The 22414-nt window shown below is 44.5% G+C and overlaps 1 protein-coding gene across 1 annotated transcript in view; it reads right to left on the reverse strand.

Moving 5' to 3' along the window:
• The window catches only part of LOC119442699 (hemicentin-2), a 295183-nt gene extending 277870 nt beyond the window's left edge, over positions 1-17313 (reverse strand). The window contains exon 1 of the mRNA XM_037707667.2: positions 16541-17313. Coding sequence (XP_037563595.1) covers positions 16541-16670 — 130 coding nt within the window. The 5' untranslated portion in view covers positions 16671-17313. The remainder of the gene's footprint in view (positions 1-16540) is intronic.
• Between the last annotated feature and the right edge of the window lie 5101 nt (positions 17314-22414).

Raw genomic sequence — 22414 nt, forward strand, 5'->3', positions numbered from 1 at the left:
CGGCTTGCCGGTCCCTACGTGGGACTAGCCGGGTGGCGCAGGGTGTCCCCTGCGTCTTCTCTGGACCTCAAAAAAGTTATTTCACTCACTCACTCATCCATCTAACGTAGCAGTCAGGCCTTCCGTTATTTAGGTAGCTGTGTTTAGAAGCACATCGCTAGTATCGCACACACACACTCGTTCTTTCGATTGTAGCTTTAACGATAGCCCGCAACGATTATCTGCGTTGCACCAATGTTTACGGGCCACTTTTTCCTCGGCACCAAGGTAATGCTTGGGCGGCATATTGGCCAACGTAACTAGAACTAGTCTCGTTTATCTTCGCTATTTTGATGCACGCAAGCTTGACCTGTTTACGTATAACTTACATCATGGAACACTTCCGAGAAGGACCTTTAATTTTTTACTCATATCCCATGCACCAACGACCCGCCTCATGTGTAATTCCTGCTTCTATTTTCTTCTACACGTCACGCGCGAATACATACATCAATAACGACCACATGCCGCGTCTATGTCCGCGCTCCAAGACTGCGATTAAACTTCATGTTGCGGAAACGTTGCAGTCGTCGTGGCAACACCCAAACACAGCAGCACCGTGAGACACAACCAGACAGCTGAGTATAACAAGCACTATATGGATTTTTTATGAAAAGCTCGATGACCGGCGTCGTATTCGCTACTGTTCCAGCATATCATTAAAGGTTGTATCTCTGACTACTACTATTACGCACAAGTACGGCGTAGGGTAGAGGATATAATGGAGGCGCGAGGCACGCATCTGTCACGCACTATTAAACATGAATTTATTGGGTTCGTGCATTGCTTGTAAACCGCTTTTCATATCTGGTAAACTTATCGTTTTGGCTGTATCAAAATATACAATCGCTGTATACGCATTAAACGCCCTTGAACATTTCTTTAAAGAAACAGGAATATTAAACGTGTACTAGGGGGGCCCGGTGCCACATGGGCTGTAGTTATGTGAACGCGACCGACTTCCATCATTTGTATTTATATGCGGCTCATTTGTATTTATGTGCACTCGTGATCTCAAATGCGTATCATGCTCAACTTTGTTTGCCTTATGCGATGAATCCCAGTTTTGACGGTTGCGTCTTTGTGCGTGTATTATGTCCCCTCTGTTTTTTCTGCAGCCGTACGCCTGTTCACCTTGGACCATATCGCTGCCTCGGTGATCGATTGTGAAGTGTTGGACAACCGCACGTGTTCATACTGCGAGTACTTTCTTCCCTCTCTCTCCTTTCTTTTCATCCCTTTAAACCCTTTTCCCCGTGTAGGGTAGCAAACCGAACGTGCGTCTGGTTAACCTCCCTGCCTTTCCTTTCTTCTTCTTCCTCTTCCTTCCTCCTCGGAACTAATCATACGCATGTGTGTCGGGATCATGCTGAGGTCTGGACTCAGTATATTGTGTGGCGCAACCTGCCCTCTCATTTTGTATCTGTATGTTCCAGTGGGTCTAGGACGACTGATGGACTTCACTTCTCTCTTATCTAACTAGGCTCTAGATTTACGGGACTAGTGATGATACTTCTTATTTTGCAATCAGGTTCGTATTGCTATTACGTGAAAAGCAGCAGCCGTAACGATTACAGACGACTATATATTCTTTTCTTTTTTATTTCTATATACAGACACACGCATATATATATATGAACGAGAAGAAAGGGAACCGAGGGGCCCGATTTTTATTAATAATCTCATAAGAAGCCAACAAACATAGACACCAAGGACAACACAGGGTACATTACTTGTACTCATTAATTGAATTAAAGCATTGATAGATTAGTGGAAATGAAAGTGGATTAAAAAAATGTCACAGTTTCGCCCTAAGGGCGAAGCAATGAATGCGATAGCAACACAGCAATGTCATACGAAGTAAGGTGAGCGGCTTTGGTAGCAACAACACGCAGAACTGTTGTCGACGCCATCGGCGTTTTGCCCGCGTTAGCTCAAAATGCGTGCGGCGTTGGTGACTGTTGCTGGAGCCTCTGATATAAATAGGCACTTGGTGCCGCAGCTAAACGTCGCCTCCCTTCCCTCCCCCTCCCCCACTGCCTCTCACGCGTCTGAAGAAGGCGCGTTTGCTCTACATATATGGTGATTGTAAAGGAGAAAAGAGACGCCTACTTCTGCAGCCCTTAAGCGAGCACGGCGCAGAACGCGCGTTTGTTCTCCGCCGTGCGTTCACTCCCCGTGAAAGACGCGCCCCTCGCGCCCTTTCACTCGCACATACAGCGTTCGGCGCGCGGCGACGATTTCTTCTCCAAATGACGTCATACGGAACCTCACGGCGACGGCGACGGCGACGGCGACGCCGACGGCAGAAATCTGCTTTTGAGTGTCCATATAATTGCTATCGCAATAAAAACAACTTGCCGCAGCTGGGAAACGATCCCACGTCTTCGCATTACGCGTGTGTGCAGTTCTTACCAATTGAGCTACCGCGGTGCCGTTTTCCCATCCATTTTCTGGGGTATTTGTGTTGTACTACTATAGAACTTTCATTTTCATTAATCTATAATGTTTTAATTCAATAAGTAAGCACAAGTAATGTCCCTATGTTGTCCTTGGTTTCTATGTTTGTTGGCTTCTTATATATGACTTATATATATATATATATATATATATATATATATATATATATATATATAACAAGCTTAGTTTATTTGGTCTATCATAGTTCATAGACTTCCGAACCGTTAGTTTGTAGGTCCATTTCTGATGTTAGTTGAAAAAAAAGCCGCAGAAGTATGCGGTGCTAAGTCCAAAAGTAATCCACGAGACCATCGATTGCGTATTTTGATATAATACTCAGTTGAATGCATAAAGTCAGTCTCTCTCTACCACATTAGCATAATTAGACGACCAGGGCCGGTATTTTGTAGCGATGCCTGTCCGGTGCTAATGCCTTTTCGCGCTTTGGCAGTGGTTAGAGCGACAGTCCGTTCGCGGTATCAATGGGATCAGCTGGCCGTGAGCGGTGGATGATAAGACTAGTATAGAATAAGTCATAAGGCATCGTTACAAAATAGCGGCCCAGCCTTTGTGTACAGATTACGTGCAGTTAACACAAATATTTCTGTTCATCGCCGCGCAAAGCTCCGAAGGCTTAATTGAGCTCTTTCAACTGAAATATATATCACTTCATCAATCATCAAACTTCATTGACTTACCAATTTACCGTCGTCAAACAGGTGACATATTGTAGCACTTGTTTCCAACATTTCCAATGAATGAAATAATTAGCTTATAAAATTATGCACGCCTTTTTTATTTATGTCCTCCCCTTCACTCTCCACAGCAGCCGCGCTAGAGCGGGCATTTTCTCGTCCTTTAATTTTCTTTCGTTTTCTTCATATAAAAAAAAAGGTCGTAATAAAGAGGCACCACGCTTCACGAGAATGCTCGTAAGATGATTGTTCCGGTCTTGAAGCAATCTTGCGTCGGAATAACGTATTATGTCCCTTATTCGGTCGCGTTTGATGTCGACATAGCAACAAAGTATAACGTCATCGCCGATTGTCGCAAGAAAGTCAACCTTTTTTGCCGTTGCAAATGGATTCTGCATCGAGAGAGTCTAATATGTGACTGTCGCAGGCACGGCCGCAGGCCGTTCAACTCGATGCTGTTTTGATGGCCCAGGCACATGCTTTCAATCATGGGTTGTGACGTGACTTATTTGTTCTCATCTAAGTTTTCGCTTAGGCTATGTCGCGAAAGAAAGAAAAATGACACTATTCAATAAATGTTTTTTTTTTTTTAAAGGAGCATTTGGTTCGTCACATACATTCACGCGAATTCGGGCCTTGAGAGAAGAAAGAAAGAGAGAGAGAGAGAGAGAAATTAAGAAAGAAAGAAAGAAAGAAAGAAAGAAAGAAAGAAAGAAAGAAAGAAAGAAAGAAAGAAAGAAAGGTGCAAAGCGGGGAGGTTAACCATATGAGAGTTTCCGGTTTGTTACCCTGCACTAGAGTGGGTGAAAGTGGGGTGGAAAGGAGGTAGAGAGAAAGAGTGTAAAAAATGTCACAGTTTCGCCCTAAGGGCGAAGCAATGAATGCGATAGCAACAGAGCAATGTCATACGAAGTAAGGTGAGCGGCTCTGGTAGCAACAACACGCAGAACTGTTGTCGACGCCATCGGCGTTTTGCCCGCGTTAGCTCAAAATGCGTGCGGCGTTGGTGACTGTTGCTGGAGCCTCTGATATAAATAGGCACTTGGTGCCGCAGCTAAACGTCGGCTCCCTTCCCTCCCCCTCCCCCACGGACTCTCGCGCGTCTGAAGAAGGCGCGTTTGCTCTACATATATGGTCATTGTAAAGGAGAAAAGAGACGCCTACTTCTGCAGCCCTTAAGCGAGCATGGCGCAGAACGTGCGTTTGTTCTCCGCCGTGCGTTCCCTCCCTGTGAAAGCGCGCGTCCCTCGCGCCCTTTCACTCGCACATACAGCGTTCGGCGGCGCGCGGCGACGATTTCATCTCCAAATGACGTCATACGGAACCTCACGGCGACGGCGACGGCGACGGCGACGGCAGAAATCTGCTTTTGAGTGTCCATATAATTGCTATCGCAATAAAAAGAAATAGAAACATAAATGGTGTTTGCAGTATAGGTGTTCACTTAGGCCGGTGTCTCGTAAGAAACGCACTATAACGCTAGCGCGGCCGTTATGACTGGCAGCAAAAGTGGCAGCTTGTTACTGTAGGAGTGAAAAATGGTAACGTTCTTATGGTATCTATGCACTTTTGAGAACACAAACAAAGGTGCGTATACGTGTACTGTATCCGATATGTCTCAAACTTACGAATTAGTAATTTCTAGTCTATTTAAATATCATCTCGCCATTATCCTGTTCAAGTCATTGAATCATCGTATACCATCAAGCGTATTTCGTACTGTTGATCTTCTTAACCCTAATTTTACTAGATTTGCGTCAGATGGCAATCTTTCACTACCTTCAAAACCGACTAATTATGGTCGACATACCGCATATTTTTTTTTTCTTTATCTACTTGGAACGCTCTACCAACCTATTTCACGCCCTGTTCATTCCTTGGTACTTTTAAAAAAGAATTGTTTGCTCACTTACTGAATTATTAGGTTTATATTGATCTCCTTAGAATAATGTTCATTGTTTAGAGTTTTCGTTTCGGATTTTTATATTTATCTGCGTTTATTTTCATGTTCTAATTTAACTACCTTTACTACTGTTATAATGCTGTTTTAGTTTAGCTACTACACTTGTTTGTAACCTTGAACAGGAGGTCACCCCACAGCCTAGTGCTCGCGGACCTCCTTCCGCATATTTATCTGTACGCTGCTTTTGTTATAAATTTAATAAACTTGATTCTGATTCTGATTCGCTGGCACTCGATTTTGTTAACGCAGAGGACATGCAGGTTCGCTTCACGAAACATTCCATAGGATCCCGGTTGTTTCCCAAACTAGTTTATTCGTCAACCACAGCTTCAATCTGCGCAGCAGAACTTCCATACACACACAAAAAAAATTGAGAAAGAAACCTTTTTTTTTTTCTTTCTATCCGTTCTTTTTTTTTTCTCCGTTTTTTTTTTTTTATGAGAATATTTGTTCCGGCCAGGGCCACGCACATATATGTTTGACCTAGAGATCACTCCACCAAATATCAAAGCTGGGCGAGTTGATTTGACAAAACGTAGTTAAAAACAGTGCAAAATGTTTCACGTGAAACGACGAAAAATATGCAATACAAGCGTTTTCCCGGTTCTGTTTGTTCGGGTCCCTCACAAGTTTGCGCCGTTTTTCAACAACATTTCGCCATATCAACACGCCCTGCTTTTACATTGAGTGGAGGGATCTCCAGGTCAAACACTTATGTTCGTCGCCCTGACAGAAACAAATCACCTCGTCGAAACGTTTGCACTGAACTTACGAAGCACGCCTAAACCTTGTCCACGTACATTTATGTTCGGGTTTCCATCTTTCAAACAGCTCTTCGTTCTTCTTCTACTTTTGGGGGTTTTTACGCGAAAAAACCAGTTATGATTATGAGGCACGCCGCAGTGGAGGGCTCCGGATTAATTTTGACCACCTGACGTTCTTTAACGTGCACTACAACGCAAGCACACGGGCGTTTTTGCATTTCGCCTCCATCGAAATGCGGCCGCCGCGGCCGGTATTCGATCCCGCGACCTCGTGCTCAGCAGTTAACCTTGTAAACCACATGGAACATCGTTCTAGCCATGATTACAGCGTAAACATTGTGTGGCATGAAATTTCATTTCATTTTTTTATTTCCTATATTTATTTTCCTATATTTTATTTCCTATATTTTATTTCCTATATTTATATGCACAGCAAGGTCGTGAATTAAGAAACCGATCAAGCAGGTCACGCTTTTGGGTATCGCTAACGCGGGAAGCGATTCCTGGAGACGGAAATGCGTCATGATCGCCATGTTTTGGACCGCATCATTGTTATGAGGCATTAAAGGTACGCTAAAAAAAACTATTTGTGCCGTATTACTAAATTACCATTCTACAATACCAAAAAAGTCACTCTATCTGTGAAAAGAAGCTTGGTAGGCCAGAAAGAACGCAAGAACAACAAAATCAGTGACGACGCCATCTTGAAGTTCTTACACCAGGTCGCCGCTACGCCACTTATTTTGAATAGCGTCTTCTAGGGACTAGTTAACCTTTTATCGGTAAAGATAGACTGCATTGTATTCAAGAAGATCCAAAAACTGAATTTAGCAAGTTTCTAGAACTATTATTCAGCGACAACGACCCAAACAGCAAAAAATAATAATGCTTTGAAACTCGTGACGTCACGCTGGCGTGCCAGCGTTGGTGTTTCAGCGCGAAATTCAAAGAATGAACGTTTGTATTTTAATTTTCTATTTTAAACGTTAGGCTACTACCGCGAAATTAACAAACGTAGAGTTTTGAAAGAATAGTTTATCACTCTAAACTGATTTATTTCTTCTCTTTAGAGTACATTTAATGTCGTGCACTACAACATCGAGCGTGTAACATTGTGTAAAGCGCAGAGACTTGCTACCGCTGACCCAGTGGTTAGACATTTTTCGCAACAACTCGAAGTTCGTCGGCCGGTGCTTCCTTTGCCTTTTCTTTCGCCTCTTCAATCGAGCACATGGAACATGGCGTCGAAAAATCGTCTAAAGCGGCCGGGTAGAAAGCAGAACCTTGGCGGCCCCTCCTGCGAGGCGCTTGCGAGAGATTTCACCGCCAGACCTTTGCGCATCGAAAGAATGTAGGGAATGTCCAACACAGTATCTCGATTTCGTTCTACAACGCCCACATTCCTTGTTTTGGTGGGACAGCTTCCATTTTTCACTGAGAGAGCCCAACAGTTGTGTATCTCTCTCGCTTTGATTTTCTCTCCTAGCTTACTCCGCATGCTATTGCTGAAACTGCACACAAGTTTAGTATCGGCGTAAGCTGCGTTTCCATCTAAGAAAGTAACCAAGAGCTCTATTCTTCTCCAAGTGAACCATAAAAAGCTTTATTCGCAGATACGACGCAAATCGTTTTGTGTTTAGGTGCTTAAAGAAGAAGAACTGACCAGCTAACAGAATAAAACTGCGAGATGCCTTGCAGTATTTGACTCGGAAATTAAAATACAAGTCCGTATAGGAGACATGATCAGATGAGCGGTGATACGAAAGCAATCCACCGGCAAAAGAGAAGGGAAAAAAAAAACGCCGCGCTCAAATTGCTCTCCCTAATGCAGCAGCTCCGCTAAGCCCTGTTCAGGCGATTAATAAGCGCTTGTCATTACTGCACCGCATTCGTGGGTACCCCGGGAAATACATCAGCCACAAGTACCTTTCCACTTTAGGATTTGGATTAATCTTTCCACCCTCATTACCATGTTGCTCACCGCCTAATTAAACCTGCCTTCCGACCATGCTAAAATACTGAGCAATAGTGCCATTGGCTTGGCGGAACTTTTATCGCCCTGTCGTCACATGCAAATAAGTTAATTCCAGAAATAAAGTGTAGAAGATGTTACAATTTCAATAAAGGACACTGGTCGTTGTATGCTTATTGCGCTGCGGTAGTATTGGAAACAGCAGAAGGCTGAACCAAGCGTACCTGACGCGTCGCTGACAATGGTGATGTTGATGATGATGATGATGATGATGATGATGATGATGATGATGATGATGATTATTGGCATCCTCTTTGAAACAGGCGGTGAGAAATACTTATCTAGTCTGCTTGAGTTACTCAGGTATGCTATACATGTTTTTGATTCTAGAATTTGTGTATACATCTCTTTAATCTTCTGTATCATCCTTAAACCTTCTCTATCTACCTTGTACCACTACCTATGCCTGTGACGGATCCGGTTGTATCAATTTCTTCCCTTCTTTCTTTCCGCCAATACTCTAAACGATTCTTACTTATCTCGACTGCTCACCTGTTGATGCTTCCGTCCACTTTAAACCCAAGCGCATCTGGAAGGTGTACGTTACCTACGTGTCTCGCTGAGTGAATCCCTTCGCATTCTATTGATGTACTGAGTAGTCTCCGGATTTCTGCTGCAGCATACACATGCCTCATCTAAGGGGAATGTTCGAGGTCTACGAGCGTGCGCGCAGAGCTTTCATTGCTGGGATATCGACTGCATTTAATTTTCTGCTCGCGCAAGCGCGTAGGCAGTGACGTAACCACGACGATGGCCGGTATCCTTTTTATACAAAGAGTTGTACTGCACTACAATGTTTCTCGCAATTTATCGTTGATTAAAGCGCCACCGGTGACGCTGGTCTATGCTTAGTCAGTCCGATATATATCCGCTGCGCTGAAACACTGTATCACCCGACGCGGTGACTCAGTGGCTAAGACGTAGCGCTGCTGAGCGCGAAGTCGTGGATTCTATTCCATGCTACAGCATGGAATAGAATCCACGAACCATCATGCGACTGAGGTCGGAATGCGTAAATCCTCGTGCACCGTGCTTTTGGTGCCCGTCGGAGAATCCCAGGAGGCCGAAATTAATCCGGAACCTTCCACTGCGGCATTCCTCATAGTAGACTAGGCAGCGTCGGGAAATTGAACAACGCAGTCGAATTTATCTAACATATCCATTCTTACTTCGACGGCGGCCGCGTGTAGTCCTTTGCGGCTGTCGAGGTTCGAGTACAGAGCAACGTCGCTCTTCGCCGACACCAGCAAGTTCAAAGTGGCGTGCCAGCTTTTGCCATGCCACCTCTCTCCTACGTTATCATCTGACCCCCTTTGTCGTGCCTCTGCAAGGCGATATAGAGCAGAAAACTGTTACCACGTCGGCACTATCCACAGTGGACTTTATCTTCTTCTCCTAATCTTTCCCGCCCCTTTTACCTTCCCCCAGTGTAGGGTAACTAACCGGGCTCAGTCCTTGTTAACCACCCTGCCTTTCAATGTAATTTTCTTTCTCTCTCTCTCTCTGCAAGGCACGCAATCCCAGCATCTAAATATAACGCCAGTGGGAGTCACTATTTTTTTGTATAGAACGAGCTGACGCATGCGCACGCGTGCGCAGTCACCAACAACGCGCACGTGGCATACTTGCACGTGCAGCGACCAACAGAGTTCTAACAAGGGATCACTCCATATTCTGTTTGTCACTCCATCTTCTGTCTTATTCGAACTTGCACGTGCACACATTTACGCTGGATCCTAACACGAACTCCTACAACGCGTTTGCACGAACGGACACATCCTCATTATGATTTGATTAAATAAAGTATAAGCAAATATATTTACACCTTAAAGGTCTGCCACCTAAAAGTGTACACACCTTAAGTAAAGAAAAAAAAAACGATGGTTGCCCACTCATGGCATCGATGGTGCGTGGTTATTAATAGTGCACCCTAGCCACCAGCAATGTTTTTTTACGTTGTGTCTATCTTGTTGCTCTAAATTAATTACACTGCGTCTAATTAATCATATACCTAATGATCAAAGCTGTATAGGAGAGCCTTTAAAAACACCCATATGAAGTGTTTCGTAAAATATAATGTGTCACACCTTTTCTTTTTCTTTTTTTAATCGCAATAATTATGCGAACATATGAAAAATACGTAAATTTCTACCGGTGATTCACGGGATCAACTCGAGAATTAAGGCCAGTGGCTCCCTGCTCTTTCTTTGACGCTTGCGTTGCCCTCGGTGGGGCCTAGTGCTTGCATAGTTCTCAGTGGGGAGCTTAGCGCCCGAACCAACAATATTCGGTGACAAATTCTTCTTGGTTCGCCTAGTACAACAGCCATGCCATCCGTGCCGCTGTGTTGAGTAAGGGTCTCGGAGCAAGAAATTAATTCCTCCTTAGTGGCGAATACTTGAGGGCGGCAGGTAGCATTTCGCAGCAGGCGTACGCGGTTGTTTATAGATTTAAGGCTGCTAAATTGTGGCGCATTGAACCGTTAATCGACGAAACAGTCAAATCTGTCCAGTTATCAGCACTCTTTACCTCTACTGTTATTTTTATTTTTTTAAATACTTTTTACACTTATATGGAGAAATCTACGCGCAGTTAACCACGCTTTCTCGCGTTGCTACAGCGAAAAGAAAGAAATCTTGTCGTGCTGATCTTGAAAGGTTAACACGCAGTAGACTAGTTTAATTCAAAATGGAAATAGACACAGTGTATCGTAGGCAGGTCACATTAATAAAGTGCTAATAAGGGTTTTGACGTGTCAAGAATAGTATAAAGAAAGAACGATGTCTGATTCGCAGTCGGTAATCAGCACAGCACATATCTAAGCACATTAAATATTGAGGAACGTATATGCTGTTTCATGTTTAAGATGGGAAAAAATAAAAAAATAATAAAACATAAGCAGCATAGCACTGAAATATTTAAACATGTAGCCTGTAGAAAAGCGCGTTGAAAATAATGTATGGGAAATAAAGTATTCACATGTTTATAACTTCTAATAGGTAAACGATCGCACCATACCATCTCTTCGGAAAAGTTGCGTAGCTCGAAGCAAACACTCGTCATTCTCATTTCTTCTGGTGGTGGCGGTGGTGCGGCCGCACCACCACCACCAGTTACGGTGCTCTGACACTGCAGGTAACATCTTAAAAAAGATCATGGTGGGTACGGACGACTCCGTTTAGTCCATTCAAAACCTAACAGTCGGAAGGCGTTCAGCGCCACGTGAAAGTGGGAGCGCGTTCTTTCTCGCAGTCACCGGAGAAGAGCATTGACTGCAGAGGACTCTCCAAGCCTTAACAGTTGAGTCAACAAGGGCCTTGGGATGCCAATAGGCTCCGTTTGTGACCTTCTTGTTTGAAGCCACCTGGGGAACACCCATTGCCAGACGAAGTTCCTTTCTATGTATTGCCTCCAAGCGTTCGAAATGGCTCTGCGGTGGTGATATCAACGGCAGCTGGTAGAGAATGCGGCTTGTGATCGATGCAGCGTTGACTTTAAGCATGGACATGGGATGGTTCCCCCAACGTCCACCTGCCTGCGGTGTACGGGCCTTCACGATGGACTTCAAGAACTCCGATCCCTACCGCTGTGTCGTGTATAAGTGTGTTGTTCGTGCTCGTCTTTCTTTCTATCTCTCTCTCTCTCTCTCTCTCCCTTCCGCTCTCTTTCACTTTTTATCCCCCTACTCCTAGTCCCCGTGCAGGGTAGCCAACCGGAAATACCTCTGGTTAACCTCCCTGTCTTTCTACGCATCCTTTCTCTCTCTCTGCGTCCAATTCGCCGTGCAACTAGTGTTCGGTCCCTAAGTGTCACATTTGACAACAAGCTTTCCTGAAGGCGCATCCTTGAAAGTGGTGTGGCAGCATCAGTTGAAAGACCTCATTTATTCAATTGTAAAAAGAAGGAGTCACTTGCCATTACCTAAGAAATATTACTTACACTTCATTAAAGTGTGTAATAAATTACCTCCTAAAATAACGAATCTGATGCGCAGATAACATCAAACAACAGAGAGAGAAAGAAAGTGAACGCCTTCATAGATTTAGCTTTCGTCATCGTATATGCCCCCGCAGGGTGATATAGACCAACTTATCTATGGCCACCTGCGATTCTTCGACGCGCAACCAATTCTAAGTACACGATCGTTTTCGCATTTCGCCCCCGTCAAAATGCTGCCACCACAACAGGGAATCGAACCCTGAACCTCGTGCCATCAGTTATTGAGCCGCCGTATATAGGGTGGGGTGATATAGGACGCAGTGAATCCTATTCTATTTTTACGCCTCATACTGGGCATTGCGCCCGGCGTGAAACACTTAATTTTGTTGTTCCCACGCTGATATGCTGGAAGGGGAAAAAAATAAGCTGCTGAAAGCATGAGGGCTCCACATAGACGCCCGCTGCATCTACCGTACAATATTCGCTACCGTATACAGTATTCACCCATCGCTTTTCGCATTAAAAATGACGCGGCTTCGATTCATGACTTTCCTGCGTAGAACTACGTAGAAACGATTGGTTGGGTGTTTCATGGCCAACCAGAGTAACGGACTATCTACCAAGGCTACGGGAACTAAGAAGTGGGGACATGGTAACTAGATCGGCTTGTGAGACTAGGGAATTCGCAGCACAGGATGGACGCAGCTGAAGCAAGTTTCGGTCCTACAGTAAACTTAGCATAATGATGGTGGTGATGATAACGATGTTGTTGTTGGTGTTGTTGTTGTTGTTGCAAGAGACGTCACTACGTAGCAACTGCACGCATTGATTTGCGTGCATAGCCCGCCCGCCTCAACCCTATAGCCTCTACCCCCACCACAGTAATCAAACGGAGAGCATCGGGCATTTTCATATTAGTTGTTGATTGCAGTGCACAGTCGTCATAAATTCACGCGCGAATAAATCAAAAACGACTATAATGCGTCCTTGCGTATGCATCTTCGCTTGGCATTTGTAACGACTGCTCGATTAAGGCTCCCAAACGTACACTAGTAGACCTGCACTACGCTTAGAAACTATACCTGCAGAGTGATTGCACCCGTAGCACTACCACGTGATTACACGCGCTACGGGTGTTCCAGTCTGTTTTCTTTTTCCTCTACGCATTTCAAATTATGCTGATGGGGCGTCTGTATGTTGCATCAAGTAGTAAATAAAACAAAATGCCAGCCCTACGTTTCTTTTTTCTTTTCGCGAGACCATCACGGATTGCACGATCCAATTCGGCTATTCGCCGTGACTGTTTGCACTGGGTTTTAGTTTATGTGCCTTCTCTCGTGGATATACATAAGCTCCGGAAATATGTATGTATGTATGTATGTATGTATGTATGTATGTATGTATGTATGTATGTATGTATGTATGTATGTATGTATGTATGTATGTATTTATGTATGCATGCATGCATGCATGCATGCATGTATGTATGTATGCATGTATGTATGTATGTATGTAGTATGTATGTAGGTATGTATTATGTATGTATGTATGTATGTATGTATGTATGAATATATGTATGTATGTAATCCGCCACGGCAGCTCAGTTAGCTAAGGCGTTGCGCTGCTGAGCTCGAGGTCGCGGGATCGAATCCCGGCCGCGGCGGCCGCATTTCGATATAGGCGAAATGCAGAAAAGCCCATGTGCTTGCGTTGTCGTGCACGTTAAAGAACCCCAGGTGGTCAAAATTAATCCGGAGCCCTCGACTACGGCGTGCCTCATAATCAGAGCTGGTTCTGCCACGTAAAACCGCAGAAAGAAGAAGAAGATGTATGTATGTACGTATGTATGTGCATGCGCGCGTGCAAGTGTGTGTGTGTGTGTGTGTCCAACTCAATTCTCCAACAGAAATGAGTTTCTGTCATAATTGAAAGGAAAAGTGTAGTGCAAGCTTTGCATGCATTCTATTAGAACTAACATAAGGGGCAGAAACTTGGAAGTTAACGAATAAGCTTGAGAATAATTTAGCGGCCACGCAACGAGCGACAAAACAGCACCCATGTTCACGTGACCTACGCGGCGGAACGCTATTCGCTGAGGAAATTGCGCACGCATTGGACCATATGCCACACCTGTATTTAGAAAGCGCAATTCACTGTGACCGTGACATAGCTAGGCTTGAAGCTCCGTGCTGTCTACGCAACTTGCAGGCACTCGGTTTTTCTTCTAAAGTAAAAATAAAATAAAAAGTCAGCAAGGTGCATGCGCACAAAGGTCACTTGCAGCAAACGCCACAATGATGTTTCAGGCCAACTATGGTCAAGGTTGTATTTCGTTTTTTTAACATATAGGCATCGACATCGCGTTTATACCTGCATCTATTAAGGAAGCTTAAATATGATACATTTAAAAGCAAAAGTCTCGTTTGTATAAGCGTTCCCTGCACATACAACTTCAATATCCCCGAAGTGAGCTTTTTGGGTGCATTTATTTTTCTCTTTAAAGAACATAAAGGTTGGGGGGGGGGGGGGGGGGGGGCGGGGGTAGGCCCGCGTTTTCAGTTTATCGACCAGTAAACCACTTTTTCTTTCTATTTCTTTATTTTTCGCTTTCTGTTCTCTCTTTCAAGACTCTACAAATTATGCTTTCTATGCACTTGAATGTGAAATGTTCCTTTCTCGCGCTTTCACAGGTAAACGTTCTCTAGTCCCGCCAGCTTTAACTAAGGACGGCATAATTGAATTTCGCGACCAGAAGATGGTGATTAATGTTCAACGCGTATGAAACAATACCTGCCTACTGTATCGCTCAATTTCATTCTCTTCTTAGGTGTCCGAACTGTCGACTCAAGAAACCAAAAGAGAACAATATTCCCCACTGAATAATGGTCTCGAGAGACACACATCACGTGTCAGTGCATAGGAATATTACCACCGAAGCGGGAAGAAGAAACAGAACACAAGAAAGTCAACGGGGGAGTCATTATTGAATTCGAACTTAAATATACCACTCACTAGATTAAATTGATATGACGAGACGTGTATTGTGAGAGTAGCTGAGAAATTTGCCGTACGGCAGCCAAAGTTATTCTACCGCTGGACACGACAACACGTATTCTACAGCTACTACCTAAATCATTTAAGCTATACCTGCCAGCCCTCCCAAATGTTTCGTAAGGTTTACGAATTCGGGCTTGTCTTACGATTCTGATGAAGATGTGGTTTTCGTGGCGCAAGGGCCAATGATGGCCGAAGAGCGCCATGAAATTGCATGATGTAATCGATGGTGCGTTCAATGACAAGAGGTATTTGTGACATGGCTGTATAGTGGCCTAAATGTACTTGATCGAAATTACGTGAAATATGCTGTATAGATGTTAAAACTATTGCAATGACACTATTGCGTCAATAGTTGTGAAAAATAAAATCTGTTCACGAGAAAGTTCCGCATCATCGTTCCCGAACATTTCAGTGGAATTCTTCTGCTGGAGAAAGGACGCGAGACTTTAGCCGAGAACTTAGCCGAGCAAGTTTACAAATAGACAATTTCCTGCATCAATGGAAATCGGAAACGGCAAGTTCGCTTAAAAGGTACTGAGACTTGAAAGCTATGCGCTTGTCAACCTTTACTATTCTAAGTTTGCTACTGTGTGTGTGATGCGTCTAAGGATAAATCATCGTTGATTAAGTGCGTGCGTATCTCTCTCAAAGGACGCGTGTCCATAGCAATCTGTAAATAATAATAAAAAAACAATGCGTGTTACATAGAAGGACCGTACCGAGAAAATAAAAACAGGTAGAAGGTGGGAAAGGGGTCTGCATCGATATTACCGAACTCTCTACGCTCTTTTCAAAGTGAAAAATATACTGAGGTTGGGTGTCACGTGATTGTACTGCATACTGGCGTGACCACACCAGAAAATAAAATAAAGAAGAAAGAACAGCAAACAAGTATGTTATTCGAATTCTGAAAGGCAGACGTAGCAAGCAGGGAAAGTCGAAAATAAGAACTCTGCTTATTTTAAGTACATATTCACCACTTTTCTTCGTAATCGGAAAGCAAAACGACGCCTCCCTTCTTAATATTTCATCCATTCCTGTTTTTTAACGTATATCACGTTGCATAATCATACACAATCAAACGATTGTATAAGGTAACAAAAAATGCTTTATGCCGTATCCCATATTATAATTTCGGATTATGCACAAGGCGCATACGGGCCTTTTATGTTTTTTTTTTGTTATCGTTATTAATTTTTTAATGTGTGGTGGATACCCGCCCACATCGCTACGACTGGCTGACATGCATTAGGAATATTAACACAAGTAAATGAATCAATTCGCCACCATAATGTATTTCTGCAGCGCTATTCCGAATTTTGTCCGCCGAACCCATTCTCAGAGCATCCCAGATGACAATGGAAGTGGTGAAAACGGTAAAAAAAAAATTGTCTTTCATTCACATCCGTTTTCTTTCTCCGCTGCATGCGCCTAGAATTTGTCGTGTTTGGCACACATGTCGTGTTTGGCACACATGTCGTGTTTGGCATTCGCGCGCAACGAAGGCCTTACGATTTCTCTTGTTTGGAGCGCACATTTGTAACTTCATGTATTTAGACCAAACGAGAAACAGGAAAGCAGATACGCTCACCTGGCACGGACTCCCCCGTCGTTTCTGCCAGGACGGCGGTGTTAATCCACGGCAATTCCGGCAGCAACACCAACAGCAGTATCAACGTCACCGCATTGCGAAGCCATAACAGTGTCGAGTTCGCCAGCATAACAGCCGCCGGCTACTCCACGCTTGCCGGGTACCGCGCGTTCCCGCTGTCGACACGGGAACTCTGCGTGTTTTGTTTTCTTTTTCTTTTTTCTCCTCTCAAGGTGGATACCCTGGAAGCGTCATCGACATTCGACGACGCCGGTCTTTCGCTGCGGAACGAGATACAGCAGGCCCAACTACGGCGGTGAAATCAGAAGCCGTCGACGAACTCTAAACCACACGGACGAAACCACCACCGTCCAATATTCTCTCTCGTTTCACCGAGAAAAAAAAATAAAGACTGCACACTTGTTGAAAGCACTCGGTGGCAACGACGGTGGGTCAGAAACGCGAAGCTCGAGATAAGGCAGGCGTTGGACGCTCAGACGCGCCCGCAATTCTTGGAAAAGTTTCGAAGAAAACCGAAACTGGCGGCGAGAGCGTCTGTTTACGAACGCGAAACTGCGCGTGGAAAGGAGTTACGCACTTAACAGAGTCGGGGAAAATCGGAGGAGGTTCGAAGCACGTCGACTCGGCTGACCCAGCGCCCAACCGGCTGTGTCGACGGCAGCTCCGACTACAACGTTGGTACGCTACGACTGCTTGCTTCAAGGCGCGCGCCGCGCGATCCTGGCACACTTTCGAGGGACGAGTCCGTCGCCTGCGATGTCGTTCGGCCGAAAACTGCCGCGCCGCGTCTTTTTGTGCGAGGGAACAGAGGGGGAGGCGGGGGGAGGGGGGAGTGAAAAATAAAGGGAAAGAAATTGGGAGGAAAGAGAGAGTGCGAGAAAGATACGGCCGTGGGAAGAGAAGGGGGAATGGTAATGGGGGTGGGCCCCCCCCCCCATTCTCCCCCTCCCCCCTCTCTGCTTTTTCGGGACCCTGCCACTAGATGTCCCACACGACAGCTTGGCGCGGCCGTGGCGCCATCTGTGAAGGGGCGCACGAACTACAGTTGTGTGTAATCCTGACCCGCAGGCGTGCTTGGCTGAAAGTGACGACTTTTCGTCGGGACCCCGTTTCTCCTCTCTTTCGTTGAAGCGCCGTCTCCCTCTTTTTTTTTTTTTTTTTTTTGACCTTCCTTCTTGGCAGCATCGTGTCGCTTGTCTTCTTCGCAGCCACTTTCGCGTGTTTGCGTGCGCGCACGGCGCGTTCCTAAGGGAAGGCGACGCGCAGCTCTCTCTAATCAGCTCGTGTATCTTCTGGTGCGGCTAGAGGCAGCTTTGGAGAAACCCGATCTACAAACAGAGCCTCGCTGGCTTCTCTGCTGGGCTATGGTGGCTAGTTGTGCGGCGACGGCGGCAGCCGACGCTGCCCCGAACGAAACACAATTACGCCGAAGGCATGCGGGAAAGAGAAAGGGAAAGGGGGGGGGGGGGGGGCAATTCGCAGGGGCCGGCCGGCCAGTGAATGCCGAGGGGACACCATTGTGCAAAAGCGCGCGGACAGTGGCAGACGGAAGCCGGACCAAAGAAAAAAAAATAGTGAGCGACAAAACCGAGCTCTCTCGATGTCCGTTTATTTCCTCCGTTTTTGTAGTTCGCCTTCTCGGCGCGAAAGCAGAAATAAAGAAATATATTTTTTTACATATATCTTTTTCTTTCTTTTTGATGTCCCTGCCTCCAATTCTGAAGATGAATGGCCCTCTCCAAAATGCGACCCGGGGCGTGTTCTCGACAGCCTTTTGTTGAACAATGGTCGAATTACATCGACAGAAAAAAAAAAACGGTTGTTTTCTCTCGGCATCTCTCTCTCGCTTTATCTCTCTCATTGTCTTCTAATACGAGCACGAAACATTTACAGAGGAGGAGGAGCTTGTAATTCGTGAAATTATCCGCGTAACTACGAAAGCTTTCGGAGCTGAGTAGCATACATATCGTATCTTTGTTAATTCATTACGCCGTCCTCACACGAAGGCACTTGATCCAATTGGTTAAGGCACTTCTGTTAACTTTCAGTTTTGCCACATCGGCAGTTTGATGTAGACTACTCTTAAACTCGGTATGAGACTTTAACCTCAAGACCAACTATGGCGTAAGAATCCCGTGATAGGTATAATTTAGTAAAATTCCAAGCACATAATATAGAGTGTGTGAAATTCAGTAAGGTTACCTAGTAAGGCACACAAAGAGCTAACCTTTCGTGAGAGCCCTGATAAAGAAGGTGAAGTCTAACGATTTTGCACAATATGGTATTTAAAATGCTTTGACTATATATAGTAATGAGTGTCGCCTAGCCGTGGTGTCCTTGAATTTATACTAAAAGCACGAAGGCAATCAAAAGTTGTACGTAGAACTCTCTGCCTGGTTACTGCGGGCTCTCCAGGGAACTTTCTCTGCTCCAGAGTTGTACCTTCGCACTGTTAGTTTAATCATGTCGAACCAAATAGCCGAAACCTATACCTTGCATGGTGTTCTTTCTTGCTAGTCTTAACTAGTGCCAACATCAACTGCACCGACATTTCCGAGCCAGGCTCCGAATCACACTCACGCTGGTAATAAAGTCCCTGGTTTGCTAACCACCAAAAAAGAAAGAAAGAAAGAAAGAAAGAAAGAAAGAAAGAAAGAAAGAAAGAAAGAAAGAAAGAAAGAAAGAAAGAAAGAAAGAAAGAAAGAAAGAAAGAAAGAAAGAAAGAAAGAAAGAAAAACGACCAGCGCTGTGAAAGCTTCGTGGATCGTTAGGAATGTCTTGCGCACGGCTCAAATCAATACCGACCACATCACAGAAGACAAACTTTAACGTATTCGCACTTTCACGCACTAGTTAATTAGACTTTATATATATATATATGTGTGAACGAGGCCAAACTAATTTGTCTACAGTTACCTAAACGCCTTCAGGCAAAAAGAAATAATAATAATAGAGAGTAGTTTGTCACGCTTTTCTGACAACAGAAGAGCCCGAATCATCACTTAATTCCTATTACCTGAAATAGCATGAAAACAGTTAGTGTTCTCCGTGGTCTTTTTCTCACTCAATTTAACCTGACAGGCAATCAATTCAACACAAGTGCTAGTCAACGTTTAGTCCGACCTCTGCTAATTTCATTCGAACATACACTAATTCAATCTAAACACCGCTCTAGTCTGTCTGTATGTCTGTCTCTCTCTGTCGGTCTGGCCGTCCGTCTCTCTCTCTCTCTCTCTCTCTCTCTCTGGGCACCGGAGCGGTACATCTGCTTCACCACTCTATGCAGACGATAGAGGTACGTTGTCAAATGAAGTGAGAGAGAGAAAGAGAGAGAAGAAGAAATGGTATGTAAGGAGAATACGTATGTGCATAAACAAAAGAATGCCCTCTTGAGTGTCACAGCCGGGTGTATAAATCAGTTAACGTCGGGAGCGGCAGTAGCGATGGCGATGACTGGAAACGCCTTCATAATAGGTTAGTGTAGCCCCAAAGCAGCTAGTGGCCATAACGGGGGTGAAACTTTCAGTGTTCTGCTGCGAGGGTATCGCCAAAGAACTTGTTGGACGTTTTCCTGGCAATGGGAGATTGTTAACCTTTTGCTTACCAGTGGCAATAGTTGTCAACGCCGAACGTGTTTTAGTATTGCGCTGAAAGCCTTCTAGGGTGGGTGAAAAATTATGCCTCAGCCGCAACTTACGTATTGTTCTCAGGATTTAAAAAACATGCGCTTTTGACTCTATTGACTAGAGGCAAAATCTAGTATTTTGGCATATCATGTTTATGGGAAACAATGTAATTTTGCACAGTGTGAAAGCGACGCGCAAATTGTATTGATAATTTCCACTGTTACTACTTGCATTGTTATCAAATTAATATATTTTGAGAAATCTTGCATGAATAGGCAATCCTGGAGCCTGCGAGCCATGTGACATAGCGTTATAATAGAAAACCCCTTATTGAAAACGGCCCGGGCCATCTTTTCATTTGACAAACTCTATTAAAAAGGCAATTTAGTTTTAACTAATGTTGTTAAGCAGTTAATTTTGTTGCTCTAACTGTGAAGCCTGTTACAAGCGTGATATGGTGTCAGTGTACTCGTTATATGCTGTCCTTTTGCTCTGATAAGAAGCTTCACAGTTTTCGTCGCTGGTTTCCCCTGTAACAGTTGTTTCACTGCATATAGACTTTGCTGTAGGAGAAGGTTACTTTAAAAAGAAAAATAGCAGAATTGCTAGTGAAGGAAACTATTCTTTACTAAAACAAACTGGAAACAAGACAGTGAGTCAGGGAGCTACAGAAATTTAGTCAATAATTCGCTATTTAAGTCAATCACTGAGTCAATGAGTAAGCTAGTGAGGGACGCGAGGCGAATGGCAGATACGTAGCGAGACCTTTATTTTGCGGGTGATGTTATACTGGCGATTTATTTTCACACTTGTTTCCAGTCTTCTTGTAACCTTTCCCTCCTTTGTACTCAGGTTTTCTCAGTGCAATTATTAATAATACTAACATGCATACCAAATGTGTAAGGCGTGTTAGTAGTGGCGTTTCTGAAGTCCATGGCGAAACCCTCTAGAACAACTTAATTAATATGACCGCCTAGGCCGAGCCATGTCCATGGAATGTTTGAGCTATGTGCTGGCGCACCCATTGTATTGCAGTGCATGCATTGGTGTGCTGTAGGCACCCGTAAACCAACTGCGCTCCCGTTCGTAGCCGATATTGCAGTCATTTGGAGCTAAGAGGAGCTCGGGAGCAAACCCCGCGCTCCTGTCAGCTGGTTCATTATCGACCCGTGTTCTTTTTTTTTCTTACCCCACAGCAGTGTGTTCCGTGTTCTCACTGTGATACTAACTTCTGCGTGTTTACTTAGGTTTCACAACCTATGATCTCCATTCTTTGTCGACCCAAACTCGGCAACTTGCAACAATGCTAATGACGTAGTTTCTGAAACAAAAAAAAAAGCTTTCTTCATTAAACAATTGCGCCATCGCTATGGAACCAGTGCTTTCATGAAAAGTCATTGTTTGAGCAGCTGCAGGAGTTCAATTAACGGCATTCTCCCGGTTGCTCACCTGCTAATGAGCGAAGGCGCCTGGCGCTGGTAGTCTTTCCTAGTGTAAAGTGCCCTCGTAAGTAGGTCACTGCGTCGGTTTTATGGCCGCTTCTAATTCTTCCTGACATCTTCGACGGGCGAGCACGTGTGCACATTCTTGTCTCCACGCTTCGAGAAGATTGGCCGAAGCGCTCGAGTGAGCTTAACTTTCGCGTAAGGCATCCGAGTTGATAAGTAGGATTACGACCGTTGGAATTAATGAACATTGCCGCGTGAGGCTTAGAAGCGGTTCCCTCGCGACTAACTCTAGCCAACTCGCAATTTTCGATACCTCCATTCTTCAAAGACACGTACGTTTCGTACGTACGCAAAATGCCCTGGATGATCGATCAATGGTGCAGATTGGCAATGTTGCATTTCCTCTGGGGAGGAGAATGTCTTTTCCAGCTGCATGTATACTGTCGGTGCCGAAAGTTGACCGGGCAGAAAGATTCGCGGGAAAAGAAAAAAGGAACAAATGCCTGCAAAGCTACCGCTTATGACGCGAAATTAAAAGTTGTACTCTACGGTATGCGTTTGCAACCAACGTAGTGTTGTACTCATTTACATAAAAGCTGCATGTCAGAGCTGTGAAGCAAATTGATTTTGTATTTCGTTTTTTTTTTCCTTTTACAAAAGCTGATTAAAATTTATGCATAAGCAATTTGTCGTCGGCCAGGGCGTGTTTCTCTGTGAGATTTATGATGAAATAAATAGTTTTTCTCATTGACAGGACGAAGGAACTATCACAACAATTA

This window comes from Dermacentor silvarum, chromosome 2 (genome assembly GCF_013339745.2).
Source record: "Dermacentor silvarum isolate Dsil-2018 chromosome 2, BIME_Dsil_1.4, whole genome shotgun sequence".
NCBI lineage: Eukaryota > Metazoa > Arthropoda > Arachnida > Ixodida > Ixodidae > Dermacentor > Dermacentor silvarum.